This window comes from Nycticebus coucang, chromosome X (genome assembly GCF_027406575.1).
Source record: "Nycticebus coucang isolate mNycCou1 chromosome X, mNycCou1.pri, whole genome shotgun sequence".
Classification (NCBI taxonomy): Eukaryota; Metazoa; Chordata; class Mammalia; order Primates; family Lorisidae; genus Nycticebus; species Nycticebus coucang.
Window position 1 is genome coordinate 186,435,496 of NC_069804.1, and position 24,865 is coordinate 186,460,360.

A 24,865-nucleotide genomic window follows, 5' to 3' on the forward strand; every position below is an offset into this window, starting at 1 on the left:
AGAAGAGCCTCTGTGCCTTGGGAAGCCACTTCATCGCTTTCAGAGATTCTAATGTAGTGGATATTAGCCTTCTTCAAATTATCCCAGAGCTCTCTGAGAGGATGATTCGTTTTTGCTCTCCATTTCTCTTCCTCTTTCAGAGTTTGAGAGGGTTCAAAAGCTTTGTCTTCAATGTCAGAAATCCTTTCTTCTGCTTCCTCCACTCTGTTACTGAGGGATTCTACTGTATTTTTCATATCATTGAGGGCTGCAAATTCTTGCTTCAATGTGTCAAAATATTTGATGATTTTATCTTTAAATTCTTTGAATTCGTGAGACAACTTTTGAATTGCTCCCAGAATTTCTTTTTTTTATTATTATTATTGGGTATTCATTGAGGGTAAAATAAGCCAGGTAACACTGATTGCATTCATTATGTAAAGTCCCTTTGGCAATCGTGTCTTGCCCCCAAAAGGTGTGGCACACACCAAGGCCCCACCCTGCTCCCTCCTTCCCTCTCTCTGCTCTTCCTTTCACCATCCCTCCCTCTTTCTTTCTGTCTCTGCTCTCTCCTTCCCCCACCCCCACCATGACCTTAATTGTCGTTAATTTTCCTCATATCAAAATTGAGTACATTGAATTCATGCTTCTCCTTTCTTGTGATGCTTTACTAAGAATAATGTCTTCCACTTCCATGCAAGTTAATACGAAGGATGTATAGTCTCCATTTTTTGAATGGCTGAATAGTATTCCATGGTATACATATACCACAGCTTGTTAATCCATTCCTGGGTTGGTTGGCATTTAGGCTGTTTCCACAGTTTGACGATTATAAATTGAGCTGCAATAAACAGTCTAGTTCAAGTGTCCTTATGATGAAAGGACTTTTTTTCCTTCTGGGTAGATGCCCAGTAATGGGATTGGAGGATCAAATGGGAGGTCTAGCTTGAGTGCTTTGAGGTTTCTCCATACTTCCTTCCAAAAAGGTTGTACTAGTTTGCAGTCCCACCAGCAGTGTAAAAGCGTTCCCTTCTCTCCACATCCACGCCAGCATCTGCAGTTTTGAGATTTTGTGATGTGGGACATTCTCATTGGGGTTAGATGGTATCTCGGGCTTGTTTTGATTTGATTTGATTTCTCTAATAGATAGGGATGATGAACATTTTTTCATATGTTAGCCATTTGTTTGTCTTCTTTAGAGAAGCTTCTAATAATGTCTCTTGCCCATTGATATATGGAACTGTTTTATTTTTTCATGTGGATTAATCTGAGTTCTCTGTAGAGCGTAGTTTTCAGGCTTTTGTCTGATTCAAAATATGCAAATATCCTTTCCCATTGTGTAGGTTGTCTCTTTCCTTTGGTTGTTGTCTCCTTAGCTGTACAGAGCTTTTCAGTTTAATGAAGTCCCATTTGTTTATTTTTGTTGTTGTTGCAATTGCCATGGCAGTCTTCTTCATGAAGTATTTCCCCAGACCAATGTCTTCCAGTGTTTTTCTTCTGCTTTCTTTGAGGATTTTTATTGTTTCATGCCTTAAATTTAAGTCTTTTATCCATCTTGAATCTATTTTTGTGAGGGGGGAAACATGTGGATCCAGTTTTAATCTTATACATGTGGATATCCAGTTCTCCCAACACCATTTATTGAATAGGGAGTCTTTCCCCCAAGGTATGTTCTTGTTTGGTTTATCAAAGATTAGGTGGTTGTAAGATGTTAGTTTCATTTCCTGGTTTTCTACTCGATTCCAACTGTCTATGTGTCTATTTTTGTGCCAGTACCATACTTTCTTGATCAGTATGTCTTTGTAGTATAGCCTAAAATCTGGTATGATGATGCCGCCAGCTTCATTTTTGTTACTGAGAACTGCCTTAGCTCTACGGGGATTTTTCTGCTTCCATACAGAATACAGAATCATTTTTTCCAAATCTTGAAAGTTCGATGTTGGTATTTTATTAGGAATGGCATTGAATAGGTAGATTGCTTTGGGACTTATAGACATTTTAACAATGTTGATTCTTCCCATCCATGAGCATGATATGTTCTTCCATTTGTCAATATTCTCTGCTATTTCCTTTCTGAGGATTTTATAATTTTATTTGTAGTGGTCCTTCACCTCCTTCGTTAGGTATATTTGTAGGCATTTCATTTTGTTTGAAACTATGGTGAACGGAGTTGTGTCCTTAATAAGCTTCTCATCTTGACTGTTATTGGCATATACAAAGGCTACTGACTTGTGGACATTGATTTTATATCCTGAAACATTACTGCATTTTTTGATGATTTCTAGGAGTCTTGTGTTTGCGTCTTTGGGATTCTCTAAGTATAAGATCATGTTGTCAGCAAAGAGGGAGAATTTGACCTCCTCTGCTCCCGTTTGTATTCCCTTGATTTCCTTGTGTTGCCTAATTGTATTGGCTAGAACTTCCAACACTATGTTGAATAGTAAAGGTGACAGAGGATGACCTTGTCTGGTTCCAGTTCTAAGAGGAAAAGCTTTCAGTTTTACTCCATTCAGTAAAATATTAGCTGTGGTTTTGTCATAGATAGCTTCAATCAATTTTAGAAATGTGCCACCTATGCCTATACTCTTCAGTGTTCTAATTAGAAAAGGATGCTGGATTTTTTCAAATGCTTTTTCTGCATCTATTGAGAGGATCATATGATCTTTATTTTTGCCTCTGTTATTATGGTGGATAACGTTTATCGACTTGCGTATGTTAAACCTTTCTTGCATCCCTGGGATGAAACCTACTTGAACATGATGTATGACTTTTGATGATAAGCTGTAATCTATTGGCTAGGATTTTGTTGAGAATTTTTGCATCTATATTCATGAATGAAATTGGTCTGAAATTCTCCTTTTTGGTTGGGTCTTTTCCTGGTTTTGGTATCAAGGTGATATTTGCTTCATAGAATGTGTTGGGGAAGATTCCTTCCTCCTTGACTTTTTTGAATAATTTCTGCAGTACATTAATAAGCTCTTCTTTGATGGTTTGATAGAATTCTGGTGTGAAGCCATCTGGACCAGGGCATTTTTTGATTGGAAGCTTTCTTATTGTTTCTTTAATGTCAGTGCTTGAAATTTGTCTCTTCAGGAGCTCTTTTTCTTCCTGGCCAAGTCTAGAGGGTGTGATTCCAAATATTGATCCATGTTCTTCACATTGAACAATTTCTTGGCATAGAGTTTCTGGTAGTAGCAGAGATGATCTCTGGTATCTCTGTGGAATCAGTTGTTGTTTCCCCTTTATCATTTCTGATTGAGGTTACTGGAGATTTTACTTTTCTATTTCTAGTTAGTCTGGCCAATGGTTTATCTATTTTCATTTTTCAAAAAACCAACTCCTTTTTTCATTAATTTTCTGAATGATTCTTTGTTTTCAATTTCATTGAACTTTGAATTGATTTTGGATATTTCTTTTCTTCTACTGGTTTTAGGCTTAGATTGTTCTTTTATCAATTCCGTAAGATGGCTTGTGAGTTTGTTGATGTGCTCTCTTTCTGTTTTTCAAATGTAGGCATCTAAAGCGATAAATTTTCCTCTCAAAACTGCTTTTGCAGTATCCCACAGGTTTTGGTAGGTTGTGTCTTCCTTGTTGTTATGCTCAAGGAAGTTAATGATTTCCTGTTTTATTTCTTCCTGCACCCATCTGTCATTCAACAGAAGGTTGTTTAATTTCCATGCCTTTGTTTGGGGTTGAACGTTTTTGTTAGAGTTGAGTTCTATCTTTAGTACCTTATGGTCTGAGAAGATACAAGGTAAAATTTCAATTCTTTTTATTCTGTTGATATTTGTTTTGTGTCCCAGGATATGATCAATTTTGGGGAATGTTCCATGGGCCGAAGAGAAGAATGTATATTCTTTATCTTTGGGATGGAGTGTTTTTATGCATCTATCAAGCACAGTTGTTCTAGGGTCTCATTTAAATCTCTTATATCTTTAATTTCTGTTTAGAGGATCTGTCCAGCTCTGTAAGAGGAATATTAAAGTCCCCTGTTATTATGGTAGTATCGTTTATCATATTGCTCAGAGTGAATAAGGTCTGTTTCAAGAATCTGGGAGCATTTAAATTGGATGCATATATATTTAGAATTCAAACATCTTCTTGTTGTATTTTTCCCTTGACCAATATAAAGTGACTATATTTGTCTTTTTTTACTTTAGTTGCTTTCAATCTACGTGTATCTGAAAATAAGATTGCAGCTCTTCTTTTCTTCTGAATTCCTTTTGCCTGAAAAATTGTGTTCCAACCCTTGACGCGGAGTTTTAATTTGTCTTTTGAAGCCAGGTGTGTCTCTTGCAAACAGCAAATGGATGGCTTGTGTTTTTTAATCCAGTCAGCCAGTCTATGTCTCTTCAGTCGGGAACTCAAGCCATTAACATTTATTGAGATAATTGATAAGTGTGGAAGTATTCTATTCATCTTATTTTGTGAGAGTCCATTGCTTAGTTTTATCTTTTGCTTCAGTGTGGAAGTTATTTTGTGTCCTTTGATTTCTGAGTTCTTACTTTGTTGCTGATCCATTGTGATGGTCAGTGTGTCGAACAGGTTCAAGTATTTCCTATAGAGCTCGTCTCGTTATGGCAAATTTCCTCAATGTTTGTATATCAGTAAATGATTTGATTTCTCTGTAAATTTTAAAGCTTAGCTTAGCAGCATATAGAATTCTGGGCTGGAAATTGTTCTGTTTAAGTAGATTAAAAGTAGATGACCACTGTCTTCTTGCTTGGAAAGTTTCATTAGAGAGGTCTGCAGTCACTCTGATGGATTTGTCCTTGTTGGTCAACTGGAGCTTACACCTGGCAGCTTGAAGAATGTTTTCATCTTGACTTTGGACAGGTTCATTACAATGTGTCTTGGAGAAGCTCCGTTAGAGTTGTTGTGACCTGGGGTCTGATATCCCTGTGAAAGCAGTGTGTCAGAATCTTTGGTGATATTTGGGAAATTTTAATTTTTATTATTCTTTAGTTTGGCTTCCATTCCTCTGGGGCAGTCTTCTTCCTCTTCTGGGATTCCTATAACTCGTATGTTGGAACGCTTCAGAGAGTCCCATAATTCTGACAGAGAATGTTCTGCTTTCTCTCTCTTCTTTTCTGCCTCAGATACTATCTGAGTTATCTTAAGGACTTTGTCTTCTACCTCTGAAATTCTTTCTTCTGCATGGTCTAACCTGTTGCTGATAGTTTCCATTGCATCTTTAAGTTCCCTAATTGACTGCTTCAGTTACTTCAGCTCTGTTGTATCCTTTCTATATTTTCATTTCGTTCATCTCTTATTTGATTCTGTTTTTGAATTTCCTTTTGGTTATTTTCCACTTTATCACCAGGTTCCTTCATTTTTCCATCATTTCCTTCATTGTTTTCATCATTTGTATTCCAAATTCCTTTTCTGTCAATCGTAACATTTCTTTATAAGTGGAATCCTCTACAGTAGCTACCTCTTGGTCCCTTGGAGGGGTTGCTTTGGACTGGTTCTTCGTGTTGCCAGGGATTTTCTGCTGATTCTTCCTCATGAGTGATTCCTTTTATCTGTTTCCTTGACCTAGTATTCCTTTCACTTCCTCTTTCTCTTTAAGTTGCCATGCCTGTGCACTAATGTTTCAATGAATTCTTTTAGTATAGGACCAAAAGGATGAGAAGGTTGAATAGCAAGAAGGGATAAAAGAAAGAAAAAGAAAGAATGAATGAAAAGAAATAGAGAAAGGAGAGGGGGTGGGTAAAAGGGAATATTGACAAAAAGAAGAGTGGAACAGAAAGAGGGCGACAGGAGCAGTATTGGTGTATAGTAGGGTACTTTTTTCCAACCTTAAAAAAAAAAAACCAATTTCTGCGGGTGCCAGTTTGGGTGGTTCCCTTGAGATCAGCAGCTCTTTGCTATACCTGATCAGACACAGTACCCCACCTCCACCAAGTACAGGAAAGACAAACATGGTATAAGTCAAACCTAATCAACCAAACAGAAAACTTTACAGGATAAAATTGGGTGAAAAACCAAATAATATGGGTGGAAACACTAGCAAAAATGAAGTTCTTATTATTGAAAAAGGCAGCAATGGGAAATTGTATTTAAACTAGAAATATGGAGAAAGAAAAGAGAAAAAAATGAAAGAAAAAATCTGTACAGAAAAGGTTGAAATTAAAAAACAAAACAACAACAACAAAATAAATAAAAAACAAACAAAAAAATAAAGCGACCAAAACCAAAGATATATATATCTTTTTGAATATTGTCTGGGCAACAGGTGGTCTTCTGGGGTATGAGATGTTAATCACAATGCTGATGTGACTCGAGGCCTCTGCTGATTTCTCAAAGCCCACAAGGTGGAGACCCTAAATCTCTCCTCAGCCCTCTTAAAAGGCACTTTACACTTCTAAATTTGGCTAAGCAGAAGCTTTCCCAGGAAAGTGCTTGTCACTGGGATCACTACAGAAGTGGCTATCCACTTACACAGTGTGCCAAAATCGGTCTCACTTTGCCCCTTAGGGTTAAGGCTGTAAGGCGTCTCAGTCCCCGACTTTAGGCTGGTCAGTCACTAGGTTACTAGCTCCCACCCGATCCTTGCTCTGTGACCCTGAGGGTGGAGCTCGGCAGGGCAGTTCTCTCACAATGGCTCCCCGCGGCCCACAGCTGAACACTGTTAGCTCCGTCTGGCTCAGCAGCTCAGTCTTGGGCCCTAGATAGCACCCAACGTTCTTCACACTCCTGCTCCAGCTCTCTCCAAGGCAGTTAAACTGAGTGCCAAGTCCAACAACACCAAAACAGTTCACAGGTAAGGATTTTCCGGTTTTCAGTCTCGCTACTGCTGTACTTACAGCTGTTGGCGGGATTAGACCGATCCAACACACGCAACCATTTGTCAGTTTTTCACTGTTTTTGTTCTCCTCTTGGGGTCTAGAAGTGTCTCGCTGACTCCCTGTATCTTCAAAGGGATGATTATAGGCAGATCCCACCAGCCAGAGGTGCCTGGAGTCTTATCTCACCAGACTCCCTGTGCCCGGTTGCAGGGAAGCTGTTACTTGGCCGACATCTTGCTCCTCCCCCTGCTCCTCGAATTTCTAATTCCAACTTTTCCTCCATTCTATTCATCTTATTTGCAATCCCAATTCTGAATTTGATTTCTGACATCTTGGCCATCTGTTTATGAATGGGATATTCAGTTACATCTGCCATATCTTTCTTTGCATGTGGGACGGTTATCTACTCTGGTTATTCATGTTACAAGAGTTTTTCTGCTGATTCCGCCCCATGATTATTTTACACCGTTTGACTAAATGAGTGGATGAAGAAAAGTTGGGTTCGGGGCTCCAGGAGTAGTGATTAATCAGCCCTTTGCCCAACAGCTGGGTCTGGTGTCTATACCTTTTCCCTGGAGCTTTGCTGAGGACCCATACAGTTCTATGGCCTGAGAACCTCGGGACCTGCTTGGTGTGGTGGGGTTAACTGGCTGTGTCTTGTTTTCAGCTTGTTTCTGTCTGACCTTAGTGAAACAGTTACTCTGAGTTGAAGACTCAGCTGTGGTGAAATACTAGCAATTAAGTCACCCCGCCCCCCATCGGCAACAATTGGAAAAGGAAAATCACACCCCCTACAACCACATACCCAGGGGCACCACTTGCATAGTCCTCGGGCGTTTGACTCAGTTCAAAAGGTCCAAATCAATTGTGTCAGTCAGCATCTGTCTCAGGTGGGAGAGTTTAAAAGGTCTCTGGCAACTAGATTGCAGGGGTCTGCTGACCACACAAATATGACTTGCTCCGGTGCTCTGTGAGGTCAGGGGAACCCACCCAGCAAATAGATTAGGCTTGGAATGTTGATACCTCCTTCCTGACCTTTCACCTCTGTCACACCCAGTCACTGATAACCCTGTAAGGCTTGTGACCCAGTTGCCTCCAATGAGCAAAAACTCCAGGCGGTTTGTACCTGCCTGAATCACAAGGAAATCTGTGTCTCCTCAGCCAGGCTGCTGCTCTCTGCCACTATCCAGCAGGGGAAGGTGAGGCCTGAGAAGCTTGGGCACTTGATGGAGGCTGGGCTGTTCACTCAGTTCCAGCCACGCCTGTGATTGATTTTACTCACAGAACAGAACAACTTTGCGGAATTTGTTTCTGTCCCGGCTAAATTCCCCTGCAGAAGACAAGCTGTTTTGAGTTCATAGAACCTGCACCTCAGGCCCTGTGTTTGCTGCTGCAGGTTTGTATTTGCAGCATGGTTAGCTGTCAGTTGTAGCCTCCTGCCCTCCTTTGTCTAGGCTGATGATCCCCTGAGGGCCGGGTGTATCGTAGGCTAAGTAAGGCAGTCTTCTGTGTCAGCTCCAACCTGGGAGTCTGCTGGCTATGCCTGTGCATTTTCTAGTCCCCGCGCTCCACCCAGGTCAGTACCCCCTCAGGCAAACGCTTTACTCATGGGGCCTGCTTTTCCATCCCAGATCTGTTCCACCGGTGGTTGCCACCTGAGAAGATGCCCGGCCTCCTCCCGTTGCCCAGAGAGGCAGGGGTGTGACTCTGGAATATCCAGAGGTGAGCCATATTATTCCCAAAAATTGCTGCTGCTCTGCACCTCGGGGCAATGCCACTCCGGCGTGGTTCCCTCTCAGCTGACAGTCCTCTCCTCCCTCCCGTGCCGCAGAATCAGCACTGGCCAGCAGTAGTCCATGCCCTGTCCACGCCTTTCGAGAAATCACCCAAGAATCCAGACTCCTGGGAACAGGCCTCCAGACCTCAGAGTTAGAGTGGAGGGGAGTGCTGAGAGCTCAGAATTTCAGGTAGAGAATATATACAGTTTTACACAGTTTTATGCCTGGTAGGGGAGCGCCATGGCACCCTAGTAGGGGAAGTAGGTCCAGTTTTTAGAGGGTCTCCCTGTGGAGTATAATGGGAGGACTTTTGAACTCTCCTCGTTTGTTTATGGAGTACTCCAACCTGTTCTCATGGGGGTGGGGACTCCCGTCCACTTGGTGATGGATTTTGTACCTTTTGTTTGTATCCTTGGGGTCGCAGCTCGCTTCAGCAGGGTTGATGTGTGTTCTTCAACCTTTTGGTGTATTTCTAATCTGCCAGGTTACTTGCTAAATTTCTGTCCTTTAACTCTCAACACTGTTGATTCTTCCCAGCCACGAGCATGGTATGTTTTTCTATTTTTTAGTATCTTCAGCTATTTATTTTTTTAGAGTTTCATAATTCTCTTTATAGAGATCTTTTATGTCCTTTGTTAGGTAAACTCTCAAATATTTCATCTTCTTTGGCACTTCTGTGAACGGAATAGAGTGCTTGACTGTTTTTTCAGCATGACTATTGTTGGTATATATAAAGGCTACAGATTTATGAGTGTTGATTTTGTAACCTGAGATGCTGCTATATTCCTTGATTAAATTCTAAGAGTTTTGTGGTTGGATCCCTGGGGTTTTCCAGATACATAATAATAACATCTCCAGGAGTGAATGTTTTATCTCTTCGGATCCTATGTAGATACCTTTGATCACCTTTTCTTGCCTAATGGCATGGCTAAGAATTCCATTACAATGTTAAAAAGCATTGGAGACAATGGGCAACCTTGCCTGGTTCCTGATCTGAGTGGAAATGATTTCAATTAACTCCATTCAATTCAATATTGGCTGTTCGTTTGCTGTAGATGGCCTCTATCAGTTTAAGAAATGTCCCTTCTGTACGCATTTTTTAAAGTGTTCTGATCATGAAAGGATGCTGGATATTATCAAAATCTTTTTCTGCATCAATGGAGAATAATATGGTCTTTGTTTTTTAATTTGTTTACGTGATGAATTATATTTATAGATTTACATATATTGAACCAGCCTTGATACCCTGGGATAAAAATCCACTTTGTCATATTGTATAATTTGTTTGATGTGTTGCTGGATTCTGTTTGTTAGGATCTTGTTGACTATTTTTGCATCAATATTTCATTAGTGATATTGATGTATAATTTTCTTTTCTTGTTGGGTCTTTTCCTCATTTGGGGATTAGCTTCATAGAATTTGTTGTTTCGTATTCCTTCTTTCTATATTTTAGAAAAGGTTAAGTAATATAGATACTAGTTCATCTTTGACGGTTTGGTAGAATTCTGATGTGAAGCCTTCTCGTCCCAGGCTTTTCTTTTTAGGGACATTTTGTATAGTTCATGCTATTTCAGAACTTTGTATAGGCCTGTTCAACATTTCCACTTCATTCTGGCGAAGTCTAGGAATGTGGCGTACTTCCAAGTGTTGGTCTATTTCCTTCATATTTTCATATTTCTGAGAATCGAGTTTCTTGTAATATTCATTAAGGATTGTTTTGATTTCTGAGTAGTCTGTTGTTTTTTCATCTTTACCATTTCTGATTGATGAAATTAGAGATTTTACTCTTTTTTTCCTGGTTAGGTTAGCCAAAAGTTTATCTGTTTTATTGACCTTTTCAAAAAACAAACATAGATTTTTCAATCTGTTGTATAATCCTTTTGTTTTCAGTTTCATTTAATTCTGCACTAATTTTGTTATTTCTATTCTTCTGCTGGTTTGGGGATTGGAATTTTCTTCCTTTTCCAATTTCTTAAGTTGTCCCATTAAGTTGTTAACTTCCTCTGTTTCCGTTCTCTTGAGTAAGGCTTGCAGTGCTATAAATTTCCCTCATAGGACTTCTTTTGTGGTATCCCAAAGGTTCTGATTATTCATGTCTTCATTGTCGTTTTGTTCCAAAAATTTGTTAATTTCTCTCTTAATCTTCTCTATGACCCAGCTATTATTCATCATAAGGTTATTTAGCTTTGGTGTTTTTGTATGAGTATGCAGATTCCTGTTACTGAGTTCAACTTTTATTCCATGATGGTCTAAGAAGACGCAAGGAATGATTTTTATTCTTTTAAATTTGCTGAGGTTAGACTGGTGAACTAAGATGTGATCAATTTTGGAGGATGTTCCAAGGGCTGATGAGAAGAATGTGTATTCAGTTTTGTTAGGATGAAATGTTCTGTAGATGTCTGTTAAAACGATTTGTTGAATGGGTTAATTTAAATCTAGTATTTCTTTGCTTACCTTCTTTTTGGAGGATGTATTCAACACTGCCAAAGAAGTGTTAAAAATCTCTGACTATTATGGTGCCTTAGGAAATCAAGCTGCTCATTTCTGTTCGAGTCTCTCTTATGTATCGAGGCACATTCTGGTTGGGTGCAGAAATGTTAATAATTGAAATCTCATCTTGTTGAGTGTTATCCTTAACAAATATGGAGTGAATATCCTTATCTTTCCTTACTTTCGTTGGTTTGTGTGTGTGTGTGTGTGTTTCTGTGTTTTTATTGCCCTTTGTATACACAGGCAAAAGATTATTTTCAGGAATAATGTAATCATCTCTACCTCTTTTTTTTGAGGGGCAACAGTGCTTACCTTTCTCTTTTTTTTTTACTTTTTTTTTCTACTTTTGTTGCTTTAAAGCCTATTGTATCTGCAAATAAAATTGCAACACCTGCTTTTTTCTGCTTTCCATTTGCCTGAGGTATAGATGACTATCCCTTCACCCTGAGTCTATATTTATCTTTTAAATTAATATGATATTCTTGTATGCAGCAGATATCTGGCCTGAGTTTTTGTATCCAGTCAGCCTACCTGTGCCTCTTTAGAGGACAATTTAAAGAATTCACATTAATTGAGAATATTGTTAAGCCTGGTAATATTTTGGGTATTGAATTTCTCAAAAGTCCAGTGGACATTTTTAATCCTTTGGCCACTGTGGAAGTTGGAATTTGTATAAAAGTTTCTGAGTGAGTTTACTTTTGTGGTGGCAGATTGTGCTGTTCATTGTGGAGGATAGGTCTGAAAATATCCTGGAGAGCTGTTTTAGTTATGCCACATTTCTTTAACATGTGGATGTCATTAAAGTATTTAATTTGTCCATCATAAATGAAACTCAGTTTAGCTGCATACAGGATCCTGGGTAGAAAGTTATTTTGTTTTAGGAGATTAAATGTTGATCACCACCCTCTTCTAGCTTGAAAGGTTTCAGCAGAGAGATCTGCAGTAATTTCAATATTCTTCCCCTTGTGGGTTATTATTTCCTTACATCTGACTGCTTGCAGAATTTTCTCCTTCATTTTAACTTTGGCAAAGTTAATTATAATGTGCCTAGGGGATGTCTTATTTGGGTTGAGTCATGCTGGAATTCTGAAATTGTCTGCTATCTGAATTTCAGAATCTCTTGGCATGTCTGGAACGTTCTCCTTCATAATCTCATGAAGAGCCTCTGTGCCTTGCAAAGCAACTTCGTTGCCTTCAGGGATTCCTATAAGGTGAATATTAGTTTTCTTTGAATTATCCCAGAGCTCTCTGAGAGAATTATTGGTTTTTGCTCTCCATTTCTCTTCCTCTTTGAGAGTTTGGGAGCATTCAAAAGTTTTTTCTTCAATTTAAGAAATCCTTTCTTCTGCTTGCTCCACTCTGTTACTGGGGGATTCTACTGAATTTTTCAGATCTTTGAGGGCTGCAAATTCTTGCCTCAATGTGTCAAAATCTTTGGTGATTTTGTCTTTGAATTCATTGAATTCTTGAGACAACTTTTGAAATGCTCCTTGAATTTCTAATTCCAACTTTACCTCTATTCTGTTAATCTTATTTGCCATCCAAATTCTGAATTCAATTTCTGACATCTCAGCCATGTGTTTATGAATAGCATCTTCAGTTGTGTCCACCATATCGTTCCTTGGGGGATTGATCTATTCTGGTTATTCACGTTGCCAGAGTTTTTCCACTGATTCTGCCCCATGATTATTTTATACCGTTTGACTAGATGAACAGATAAAGAGAAGTTGGTTTGGGGGCTCCAGGAGTAGTGATTAACCAGCCCTTTGCCCCAGAGCTGGGAATGGTGTCTGTACCTTTTCCCTAGAGATTTGCAAAGGACCCACAGTGCTATGGCCTGAGTCACTGGGAACTTACTTGATGTGGTGGGGCTAAGTGGCTCTGCCTTGTTTTCAGCTGGTCTCTGTCCTACCCTAGTGAATCAGTTACTCTAGGTTGAAGTCTCAGCTGTGGAGAAATACCAGCAACTAAGTCTCCCCGCCCACCATGGGCAGCAACTGGAAATGGAAAATCAAACCTTTCCACAACCACACACCCAGGGTTCTACTTTGGATAGTCCTTGGGTCATTGGCCCAGTTCAAGAGGTCCAAATCTATTGGACCAGTCAGCACCAGTCTCAGGTGAGAGAGTTCAAAAGTCTCCAGCAACTAGATAGCAGGGGTCTGCTGGCAGCTCAAATATAACTTGCTCCAGTGCTCTATGAGTTCAAAATGAATTAGTCTGGGAAGGTTGATGCCTCCTTCCCTACTTTGCACCTATGTCACACCCAGTCACTGGTACCCCCACCGGGCGTAGACCCAGTTCCCTCCAATGAGCAGATGCTCCACGAGTTTGTGCCTGCCTGAGTCACAGGGAGATCTATGTCTCCTCATCCAGGCCTCCACATTCTGCCACCATCTGGCAGGGGGAGCTGAGGCCTGACAACCTCGGGTGCTTAATGCGGCTGGGGAAGTTTACTCCATTCCAGCCCTTCCCCTGATTGATGTTGCTGACAGAACGGAACAATTTTGCAGAATTTGTTTCCTTCCCAACTATATTTCCCTGTGGATCAGATGCTGACTGTGTTCACAGAAACTGTGACTCAGCCCCGCCACTGCCCATAGCTGGTGTATCTGTCTCGGCTGCCATCTGTGTTGGTTCGGGCGGGACTAGAGCTCACACTCAGCTTTTGGTTTCTGCCTCTTCCCACCTGCCTTTGTCTCAACTATGATCCCCTGAAGGCCGGGTGCATCCTAGGCTCACTAAAGTTGTCCTTCTGCTCAGCTCCACCTTGGGAGTATGCCGCATCCCCCCCGCACCACCCCACCCAGGCAGGTACCGCCTCACGCATACCCTTTACTCACAGGGCCTGCCTTTCCATCCCAGATCTGTTCTGCCTGTGGCTGCCACCAGAGAAGATGCCAGGCTTCTGCTGGTTGCCCAGAGAGTCAGGGAGTGTCTCTTTAAAATATCCCCAGGGCTGTGAGCCCTATTGTTCCCGCCTCCACTGCTGCTGCTCTGTGCCGCAGGGCACCACCTCTCCTTCTTCCCTAGGGTTCCCTCAGCCTCAGTTCACTATCTTCTCCTCACTCCCGTGCCACAGAATCAGCACAGACCAGCAACAGCCCATGCCCTGTCCACACCTCTTGAGAAAATGCCCATGAATTTGGACTCTACTGGGGACAGGCTTCCAGACCTTGGGGTGAGAGTGGTGGAGAGTGCTGGGCGTTCAGAATTGCAGGTAGAGAATATATACAGTTTTAGGCCTGGTTGGAGAGTATCGTGGCACATTTGTAAGTCCTCTCTAGGGAAAGACTTCCAGTTTTTAGAGGGTCTCTTCCGTACAATAAAATAGGAGGGGATCTGAACTCTGCTCACGTGTTTGTATAGAGTATACTGCAAGCTGTTCTCATAGGGGAGGGGACTCCTGTCTGCTTGGCAATGGATTTTGTACCTATTGTTTGTTTTCTTGGGGTCACAGCTCACCTCTGCAAGGTTGTTGTGTGTTCTTCAACCTTCTCTCTTGGCTCAGCTCCAAACCATTGGCTTACTTGCTAAGCTTCTGTCCTTTAAGTCTCCTGGACAGGAGCCTCTGTGGACAACTGGCTCCAGTTGGCCATTTTGCTTCCGCCCTCTAATCTCAGGGTTGTTGCAGGACACAGGACAAACATAGTCCTGGCCCTTCATGATGTTGCAACTAACAGCATCAAGGACAAGTCAGCATATACAAGGGGGAGGTCATTCCAGGTCAGAACTTGGCAATCAAATGGAGCAGGATGAGAGTCTCTACTCTCTATTTTTGTCTGTGTGTCTATCTCATGCCATTAACACACTGTATTAATTATTATAGCTTTATAGTAAGTCTTGATATCTGGTAGTGTTAGTTCTCACTTTTGTTGCTCTTCAAGATTATCTTGGTTGTCATTTGTCCTTTATAATCCCAGATAAATTTTAGAATCAGCTTGTTCATTTCTATAAGAAAACCTTTTCTGAGATATTTCAGCTAAGATTTGGCTGGGATAAAATCAGATCAATTTTACGCATCCCTCCATTTATTTAGATTTTACCAATTTTCTCTCATTGAACTTTTCTGTTTCAGTATTATATATATATATGGTGCTAGCTTTTCCATTCTTGAGATACTTTATTAAAGAGAATGTTGTTTAACTCCATCCATGTCAATACATAAGATGTAAAGTCTTCATCCTTTTATGGCTGAGTAGTCTTCCAGGGTATACATATACCACAGTTTATTAATCCATTCCTCCATCGATGGGCACTTAGGTTGTTTCCACATCTTGATGATTGCAAATTGTTGCAGTTTTGGCCGGGGCTGGGTTTGAACGCGCCACCCTCAGTACATGGGGCTGGTGCCCTACTCACTGAGCCACAGGCGCCACCCAGATGATTGTGAATTGAATTGTGATAAACAGTCTAGTGCAAATGTCCTTATGATGTTTTTCTTCTGAGTAGATACCTAGAAACAGGATTGCAGAATCAAATAGATCGTCTATATTTAGCTCTTTGAGGATTCTCCATACTTCTTTACAAAGAGGCTATCTTAGTTTGTAGTCTCATCAACAGTGTAAAAGTGTTCCCTTCTCTCCACATCAGCACCAGCATCTGCAGCTTTGGGACTTTGTGATGTGCGCTATTCTCATTGGGTTTAGGTGATTTGTTAAGGTGGTTTTGATTTGCATTTCTCTGATAATTAGGGGCAGTGAGCATTTTTTCATGTGTTTGTTGGCCATTCTTCTGTCTTATTGACAGAAGGCTCTGTTCATGTCTCTTGCTCAGTGATTAATGGAATTAGTTGTTTGCTCTTCTTAATGTGTTTGGGTTCTTTGTAGATTCTGGTTATTGACCCTTTGTAATATTTATAGCATGTGAATATCTTCTCCCATTCTAAAAGTAGGCTATCTGCTTTATTGTTTCCTTAGGTGTGCAGAAGCTTTTAAACTTGATCAGGTGCCATTTATTTATTTTTGGTGTTGCTACAATTTGCCAAGGGGTCTTATTCATAAAATCTTTCGCAGGCCCAATATCATTAAGAATTTTTCCCACACTTACAAGTTTTGTAGTTTCTTAGATTTTAATCTTTTATCCAGAGTGAATTAATTTTTTAAGCAGTGAGAGGTGTGGGTCCAGTCTCAGTCTTTTACATGTGGCTAACCAGTTCTCCCAGGACCATTTATTAAATAGGGATTCTTTTCCCCACTGTAAGCTTTTGTTTTTGCTTTATCAAAGAGCAGATGGCAATATGAGGCTGGTTTCATCTCTAGGTTTTCTATTCTGTTCCATATGTCTGTCTCTCTCTCTCTTTTTTTTTTTTTTTTTTTTTTGAGACAGAGCCTCAAGCTGTCACCCCCATGGTTAGAGTACCATTGCATCACAGCTCACAGCAACCTCCAACTCCTGGGCTCAAGTGATTCTCCTGCCTCTGCCTCCCAAGTAACTGGGACTACAGGCACCTGCCACAACGCCTGGCTATTTTTTGTTGCAGCCATCATTGTTGTTTGGCGGGCCCAGTCTGGATTCAAACCCGCCAGCTCAGGTGTATGTGGCTGGAGTCTTAGCTGCTTGAGCCACAGGCACTGACCCTATGTCTCTATTTTTATGCCAATACCATGCTGGTTTGATCACTATAGACTTGTAGTATAACCTGAAGTCTGGTAACATGATGCCTCCAGATTTGTTTTTATTTCTTAGAATTGTGTTGGCTATTTGGGGTTTTTCTGGTTCTATATAAAATGAACCCATTTCCCATTTTTTACCCATTTCTTCAAAATATGTTGTTGGTGTTTTAATGTGGATTTCATTAAATCTTTAGATCACTTTGAGTAGTGTGTACATTTTATCAATATTGATTCTTCCTAGCCATGAGTATGGTATGTTCTTCCACTTGTTAATGTCTTCTGCTATTTCTTTTCTTAGGGTTTCATAGATCGCTCTGTAGGGTTCCTTCACATCCTTTGTTAGATACATTGCCAGGTATTTCATTTTCTTTGAAGGTACTGTGAAGAGTATTGTGTCTTTGATTTGATTCTCAGCTTGACTGCTATTGGCATATACGAAGGCTACTGATTTGTGGACATTGATTTTATACCCTGAAATGTTACTATATTTCTTGATCCCTTACAGTAGTCTCATGGTTGAGTCTGGGTTTTTCTAAGTATAAGGTCATATTAACAGCAAAGAGTGATAGTCTGACCTTCTCTGTCCCTATTTGAATACCCTTGATATCCTTCTCTTGCCTGCTTGCATTGTCTAGAACTTCCAGAACTATGTTGAATAGCAGTGGTGATAGTGGACATCCTTATCTGGTTCCAGATCTAAGTGGAAAATCTTTCAGTTTTACTTCATTCAGTATGATGTTGACTGTGTTTGTCATAGAGGGCTTGTATAAGTTTAAGAAATATCCCATCTATGCCAGTTTTCTTAAGTGGTCTTGTCAGAAAAGGGTGCTGGATTTTGTTGAAGACTTTTGCTGTGTCAATTGGGAGGATCATATGGTCTTTTTTTTTTTCTATTAATATGGTGAATTACATTTATGGATTTGCATATGTTAAACCCACCTTGCATCCCTGGGATAAAGCTTACTTGATCGTGATGTATATATTTTTTAATGTATAGCTGTGTTCTGTGCTAGGATTTTATTGAGTATTTGTGCATTGATATTCATTAATGAAATTGGTCTTTAGTTTTCTTTTTTTGTTGGGTCCTTTCCTGATTTTTGTATCAGGGTATATTTCCATAATAGAAGTAGTTGGGAGATGTTCCTTCATTCTCAATGTTTTGTAGTGGGTTCTACAGTATAGGTAGAAGCTGTTCTGGAAGGTTTGGTCGAATTCTGGAATTCTGGTGTAAAACTGTCTGGTCTAGGACTTTTTTGTTATTGTTGGAAGCTTTTTTATTGTTGTAATTTAAGTGCTTGATATTGGGCTGTTTAAGAGATATGTTTCTTCCTGGTTAAGTCTAGAAAGGTAGTGTGAGTCCAGGAATTATTCCATTTCCTCCACATTTTCAAATGTCTGGGCATAGAGTTTTTTTGTAGTAATCAGTGATGATCTTTTGTATCTCAATTATATCTGTTATTTCCCCTTTTCATTTCTGATTGAGGTTCTTAAGAGATTTTTTTTTTTTTTTTAGACAGAGTCTCACTTTGTCATCTAGGCTAGAGTGCTATTCTGTCATAGCTCACAGCAACCTCAAACTCTTGGGCTCAAGTGATCCTCTTGCCTTAGCCTCCCAAGTAGCTGGGACTTATAGGTGCCTGCCACAATAACTAGCTAGTTTTTCTATTCTTAGTAGAGATGGGTGTCTCCCTCTTTCTCAGGTTGGTCTCAAACTCCTAAGCTCAAGCAATCTTCCCGCCTTGGCCCCTCAGAGTGTTAGGATGATAGCCGTCAGCCACTGTCCCCAGCCCAAGGTTATTAGAGACCTTACTTTTCTGTTTTTGGTTAACCTGGCCATAGGTTTATTAATTCTATATATCTTTTCAAAGAACCAACTTTTTGTTTTGTTAATCTTCTAACTAATAAAATTGAAATAGACTATAACAATATCTTGGTCAGAATGTCAAGAGTAGAAGATTTGTTCTTAACTCTAGATCTTAGCAACCTCAGCATATATTTTCTCTTTCACTATTAAGTCAAACATTTTTTCCTTTTCACTTAAAGGATGCACTTCATGGGTTCTCTCTAGCATATCTGAATCGCCAACATCACTACTCTTGTGTTTTAAAGCTATTATTAAGAAAAAATGAAGGTTACTTGAACATAGACACTGCAATACTATGGCAGTCCATCTGATAAGCAAAAGACCTACTCTGGGAGACCAAGGCTGGCAGATCACTTGAGCTCATGAGTTTGAGACCAGCCTGAGCTAGAGCGAGACCCATCTCTAAAAATAGCCAGGTGTTGTGGCAGGCACCTGTAGTCCCAGGTACTTGGGAGGCTGAAGCAAGAGAATTTCTTGAGCCCAAGAGTTTGAGGTGGCTGTGAGCTATGACACCAGTGTACTCTACCAGGGGCAACAAAGTAAGACATACACAAAAGGGTTACTAAATGACTAATAGGCAGGGTTGGTTCATATCCTGTCACTGCCACGGCCACTATGCCTCCCAGCACTGCATGAAAGAACCAGGCTGGACGTGATTTGAAGCGCTAGCTTGCAAGAGGTGGGCTAACTAGAGGTGCAGGAGAGCCCTGAGCCCCCTCCACAACAGCTATTTATTAAGGTTATATATAAAGGTGTGGAGAGTTAAAGTAATGACACACACAACAGGTGTGGAGAGTTAAAGTAATGACATGCGAGGGCTGCATGCATAAGGATTGCAAGTGCTCTTTCCTCACATGTTCTTTCCCCACAACCCCCATGAAGGAGCACCAAGCATCAATGTTTAACACCTGCATAGTAATGAGTGACTGATCTTACCTCATTCCGTAACTCTGGGTTACTTGGGGGATTGCCCCTAAGTCACAAATTATCTCTAGGCTTGCCAGGAGACTGTCCTGTTCTCAGCATTTCCTTTTAATGTGGTAAGAATCAGTAACTGTCCTTGCAAGCATGATGTCAATTCCTCTACAATGTCCCAGGCAGGTTGAGGTGGGACAACATGAGATTTTTATCCCAGGATTCAGAATGGTTCTAAGTTTAAAATTTATGAATTGTTTTAGAAATTTTCTAGAATTTTTCATTTAATATTTGAATACCATCATTGACTTTGGAGAACTGAAACAATGGAAAATAAAACTGAGGATAAGGGGGGACTATGTGTAGAGCTCTTCCAACTTAATAATGAAGACACATACCTCAATTTAAAAATAAGTGTTCAACACATGACTAGAATTCTTACCCAGACCAATTAAGCAAGAAAAATAAATAAAAGGTATTCAAATTAGAAGGGAAGGAATGATTTATCTGTGTTTATAAATGACATAATCTTACATGTAGAAAACCCACAATAAAGACTGTTAGAACTAATAAATAAATACTAATACAGCAAAGTGGAGGATAACAAAAACCAACACCCCCAAATCAGTTTTATTTCTATATGCTAACAATGAACAGTCAGAAAAGGAAATTTTAAAATATCATTTACAGTAATATCAAAAAGAACAAAATACTTATGCATAAAATTAACAAAGGAATTGTTAATGACAGACTTGTTCACTCAAAAATATGAAAAGTTGCTGGAAGAAATTAAAGACACATCTAAATGAAAGACATCCTGAGCTCATTGATTGGATAATTTAACCTTTTCCTATCCTATGTTGGATTTCGCCTGACATAATGATTTTCTTGTTCTGCTCCAATGTCAGAAGATGTCTGACATTATTTTTTGTTATTGTCGTATTCTGCACAAGATCTCGAATTTCTCAGGAATTGCATAAAATGAAAATCCATATAATAGGAACAATTATGGCTTCTAGGAAGGATTTTCCAAGTGATTTCAAAAAGAAGAAGCTTCAGGAATGTGAATTATCTGCCTATCAATGTGATGAAAATGATTTGCCTCTCATTCCATGACAAGAGGTTAGTGACAATGCTGAGTATGTGTTTTGGCCCTCAAATATAGTTAATCGCTAGTTATCGGAAGAAACAGGCTGTTCGATTTGAAAAACAGTTATTTTAGAATACACAGAGTTTATTGGATGAGTAGGCAGTGCTGATCAGTACGGTGGATGTTATGGATTTACAGGGAAGTCCTGCAGTTACAGTTGTGAATAGCTACCCTGTTTCCCCGAAAATAAGACATCCTCCGAAAAGAAGACCTACTTACAGGAACGATAAGACGTCCCCTGAAAATAAGACCTAGCGCATCTTTGGGAGCACACCTTAAAATAAGACACTGTCTTATTTTCGGGGAAACAGGGTACATACTTATTAGATAAGAAGGAGAGTGGAGAGAAAGTGCAGGTGCACCTTTCTTACAGGAGAAATCTCATCACTAAGCTTGTGAGCAATGTGAGGAACAGAAATTTTAAAAAGAGGGGAAGACCATCATCTTCCGACACTGAGGAAATGCTAAATGGGAAGATACCTTTTATAATGCAGAATGATAAAAGAACAAAGGTTCATGGTTAGTAGCAGAAGAAATAAGAAAGGTGGAAGGAGAGAAATCATTTTCTACTGTAAGACATATAAGAGGAAGCCTGGATTTCATCCTGGAGATTGCTTCAAGAAGAATCACACTCAAAAAATTATACATAAAATAAACAAAAAAGCTTTATTTTATGTAACCTAAAAGAGATAATAAAATCATCAGGTGAGTTCTCTTGTAAAGTTGTAAGATAATTGCAAGCAATACACCAAACTCAAATAAAAACTAGGGGTATGTGGGTGGTAGAAAAATTGGATCTAAAAGGGTTAATTAACATTGTTAAGATACAGTGCTACCCAAAGCTGTCTATAGATTTAAGGGAGAAGTGATTCATCTCTGTTTATAAATGACATTATTTTACATGTAGAAAACCCACAATAATGGATTTTGCAATCACTATCAAAATCCCAGTGGCATTCTTCTTTTTTGCAGAAATAGAATAATCCATCGTAATGTTCATATGGAATCTCAAGGGATCCCAAATAACCAAAATTATTTTGAAAAAGAACAAGGTTGGACAATTTACACTGTCTGATTTCAAATGTAACTACAAAACTAAAGTAATATAAACAGTGTGGTGCTGGTATATAGACCAGTGAAAGAGAATAGCGAACCCAGAATTAAACTCTTGCATATATGATTGAATGAACTTTAACAAGGATGTCAAGACCACTAAATTGGGGAAGGACAGTCTCTTTAATAAATGACATTGGAAAAACTGGATATCCACATGCAAAAGAAAGAAGCTGGACCCTTATCTTATAACCATGCACAAAAGTTAACTCAAAATGGATTAAAGACCTAAACATAAGACCTTAAACTGCTACAGTCGTAGAAGCAAGCATCGGGGGAAATCTTCATGATACTAGATTTGACAATGACTTATTGGATATGACAACAAAATCACAGCCAACAAAAGCAAAAGTAGACCAATTGGACTATATCAAACTCAAAAACTTCTATGCAACAAAGGAAACAACCCAGTGAAAAGGCAACCTTATAGGGTGAGAAAAATATTTGCAAATCATGTATCTGATAAGGGGTTAATGTCTGGAACATATAAAGATCTGCTACAACTCAATAAAGAAAAAAAAGACTTGATTTAAATGTTGACAAGACATGAATACACATTTCTCCAAAGATTATATGCAAATGTACAAGCATATGAAAAAATGCTTGACATCAGTGAGCAGAGAAATCCAATTCAAAACCAAAATGAGATACCACCTCATACCCATTATGATGGCTGTCATTTAAAAAAAAAAATCAGAAAATAACAAATGTTGGTAGGGATGTTGGAGGAGTTGGAACCCTTGTGCACTATTGTTGAGATTGTAAAATGGTGCAACCTCTATGAAAAATAGTATGAAAGTTGTTTTAAAAATTAAAAATAGTCTAACATAAGATCTGCCAATCCCACTTCTTGGTATGTATCCAAAACAAGAAAGTAGGATCTTAAGAAGATATTTTCTCCATTTTCTCATCCATTTTGCCATCTTCCCCTCTATTTTTTTTACATAGTTTTAACAATTATTCTCAAATCCTTATCTACTAATTGCAGTATCTGTGTTGTCTGTGGGCCTTTCTTTATTGACCTCTTGTTTTGATCATCTGTCATATTTTTTTGTTTCTTCACATGTCCCTTGTTTATACTGTATGGCACAGTCATTAAAAATGACCATAGATATTAGACTAAATATTATTATTTCCCAGGGAAAGCATGTCCATTGCTGTATCAAGCAGCTGGGATAAAAACTTAGTCCTTCTATCCAGTGAGAAGCTACTTGCATGAGTTGTGTTGCTACTGTGGTTATTCTCTGTTTTACTTTGGTTTGCTACGCTTTCAACACAGGAGAAATCTGCCCTGTAAGTATTTGATTTCCCCCTCCCTAGCAGGAATTTTAGATCTAAGAAACATAAAATAATGAAGATCTCTCTTTCTTCTTTCCAGCTCAGGTCCCACTTTCTTATGCCTCCATATTCTTAGCAAATCTTGTAGGGTAAAGTTAGCGGGAGAGGAGAACTATCCTCAATTTCTCAGCTTGTAAACATCCTCCTCTGGAATCAGTACTTTCTCAGAAAACTGTCCCTACATGTCCGGCTTATCTTTCTGAGTTTGCCTCTTCTCCCAGATATTGCTCCCACAATTATTAGTTGCCTTAGTAGCTCTCCAGTGACTTCCAACAGATGCTGTTTTATTTGGCTCAGCTATTTAATTTTCTCTCAAAGTAGATTGGTCTTAAATCATCTAGTTCATTAGTGGAAGTAAAATCATAATCTTTGGATGTCTGCCTACCTAGGTCTAGGAATTACAGTTTTGAGTAATCTCATGGAAGCTCTACCAATTTCCTCTATGAATTTATGAAGTTGTGTGTCCAAAGCAGTGGACCATTAGAACCATTTCTGCTCATGCTCCTGCCACATATTAACTTCTTCAGTGTTTCTGGAACCATCAATGACAATAGTCACTGTGTATTACTCCAAAGGGCCTTTTGGAAACCGCCAACAGCTATGGCACATTCTTTCATGAACTCATGCCTGACTACTTGGGTGTGGGGAAGGATGGAGGCTTGTAATTCCCTATCATTTGTGTTCCTTCTTGGTATGGGGCCTAGATATACTATGGTGGGGAAGAGAAAATGGGGAACTGGATCTTATACTGCTTTACCACCGTGTGCTATTGACGCCTCATGGTGCCAGGGGCTCTCAATCAGCCTTAATTCTCCACTGAATCTCCTATTAGGTAGAATTTAGGTGTATTTAGGGTAAGAAGTGGGTTAAGGTAAATTGGTTGGCCTTAGTAACAAGCATATCTGTTTCTCTCACTATAGCATGAAAATGCAAGTATTTCTGAGTTTCTTACCTATCTCCCCACAGGGGAGAGAATAGAAAGTGAGAGCTACTGGTGAACACTGAATTAGAACATATGAATCAGATGGAGTCATCAAAGAGTCTGTAATGCCTGTTCTCCAGACTTTGTGATTAATTTGTTCAATCTCAGTTTTCCTAACTGAAATTAGTATTAATTATCTATTTCCCTTGACTTGAGAGCAGACATAAGGACCTTGAGCTCCCAAGGCTTCTGTTAAGTTAATAGAACTGGCTTCAGATTTTCTATGAAAGTACTCATTCTGCAAATAGGCTTCCCAGTTACTGCCCAGATGAACCTAGTTTGAATTCTGTCCAGTTTGAAGTTGATCCACTAAATGAATTATAAGAACACTTAATCTTTAATTAAACTATAGAGAATTTCTGATTAAGACAACTCAGGGTTTAAAAACTGACCTGAACTGATTGCCTTGCACAGGTATGAGAGAATTGAAATCCCAATCCATATTGTACCTCATGTCACCATCGGGAAAGTGTGCCTTGAATCAGCAGTGGAGCTGCCCAAGATCCTGTGCCAGGAGGAGCAGGATGCATACAGGAGGATCCATAGGTAGAGACCTTCTTTTGTCCTTTTATCTTTAGCAATTTTTGAGCCCCCTTTCCTTTCACTCTCTGTGAGAATGTTTATAGCAGTGTCCAGTCACACTATATGATAACAATCTATTTAACAATTTTTTTTCACCTGCTACCCTTTGGGTCCTTCAAAGGCAAAGACACTTTCTTCTTTGGTTATGAAAACAAGACAAACTACAACATTTTAGTAGTCCTGTTGCCTGCCAAACACAAGGTCTTTTCCAATAAGTATGTACTGTGTCAAGGTTTCAATCAGAGACAGTAATTTCAAAATTATCTCT

At 39.4% G+C, this 24,865-nt stretch overlaps 1 protein-coding gene across 1 annotated transcript in view; it reads left to right on the plus strand.

Moving 5' to 3' along the window:
- Nucleotides 1-24,865, plus strand: part of BRCC3 (BRCA1/BRCA2-containing complex subunit 3) — a 117,245-nt gene that overhangs the window by 85,663 nt on the left and 6,717 nt on the right. The window contains exon 8 of the mRNA XM_053580756.1: nt 24,430-24,561. Coding sequence (XP_053436731.1) covers nt 24,430-24,561 — 132 coding nt within the window. The remainder of the gene's footprint in view (nt 1-24,429; nt 24,562-24,865) is intronic.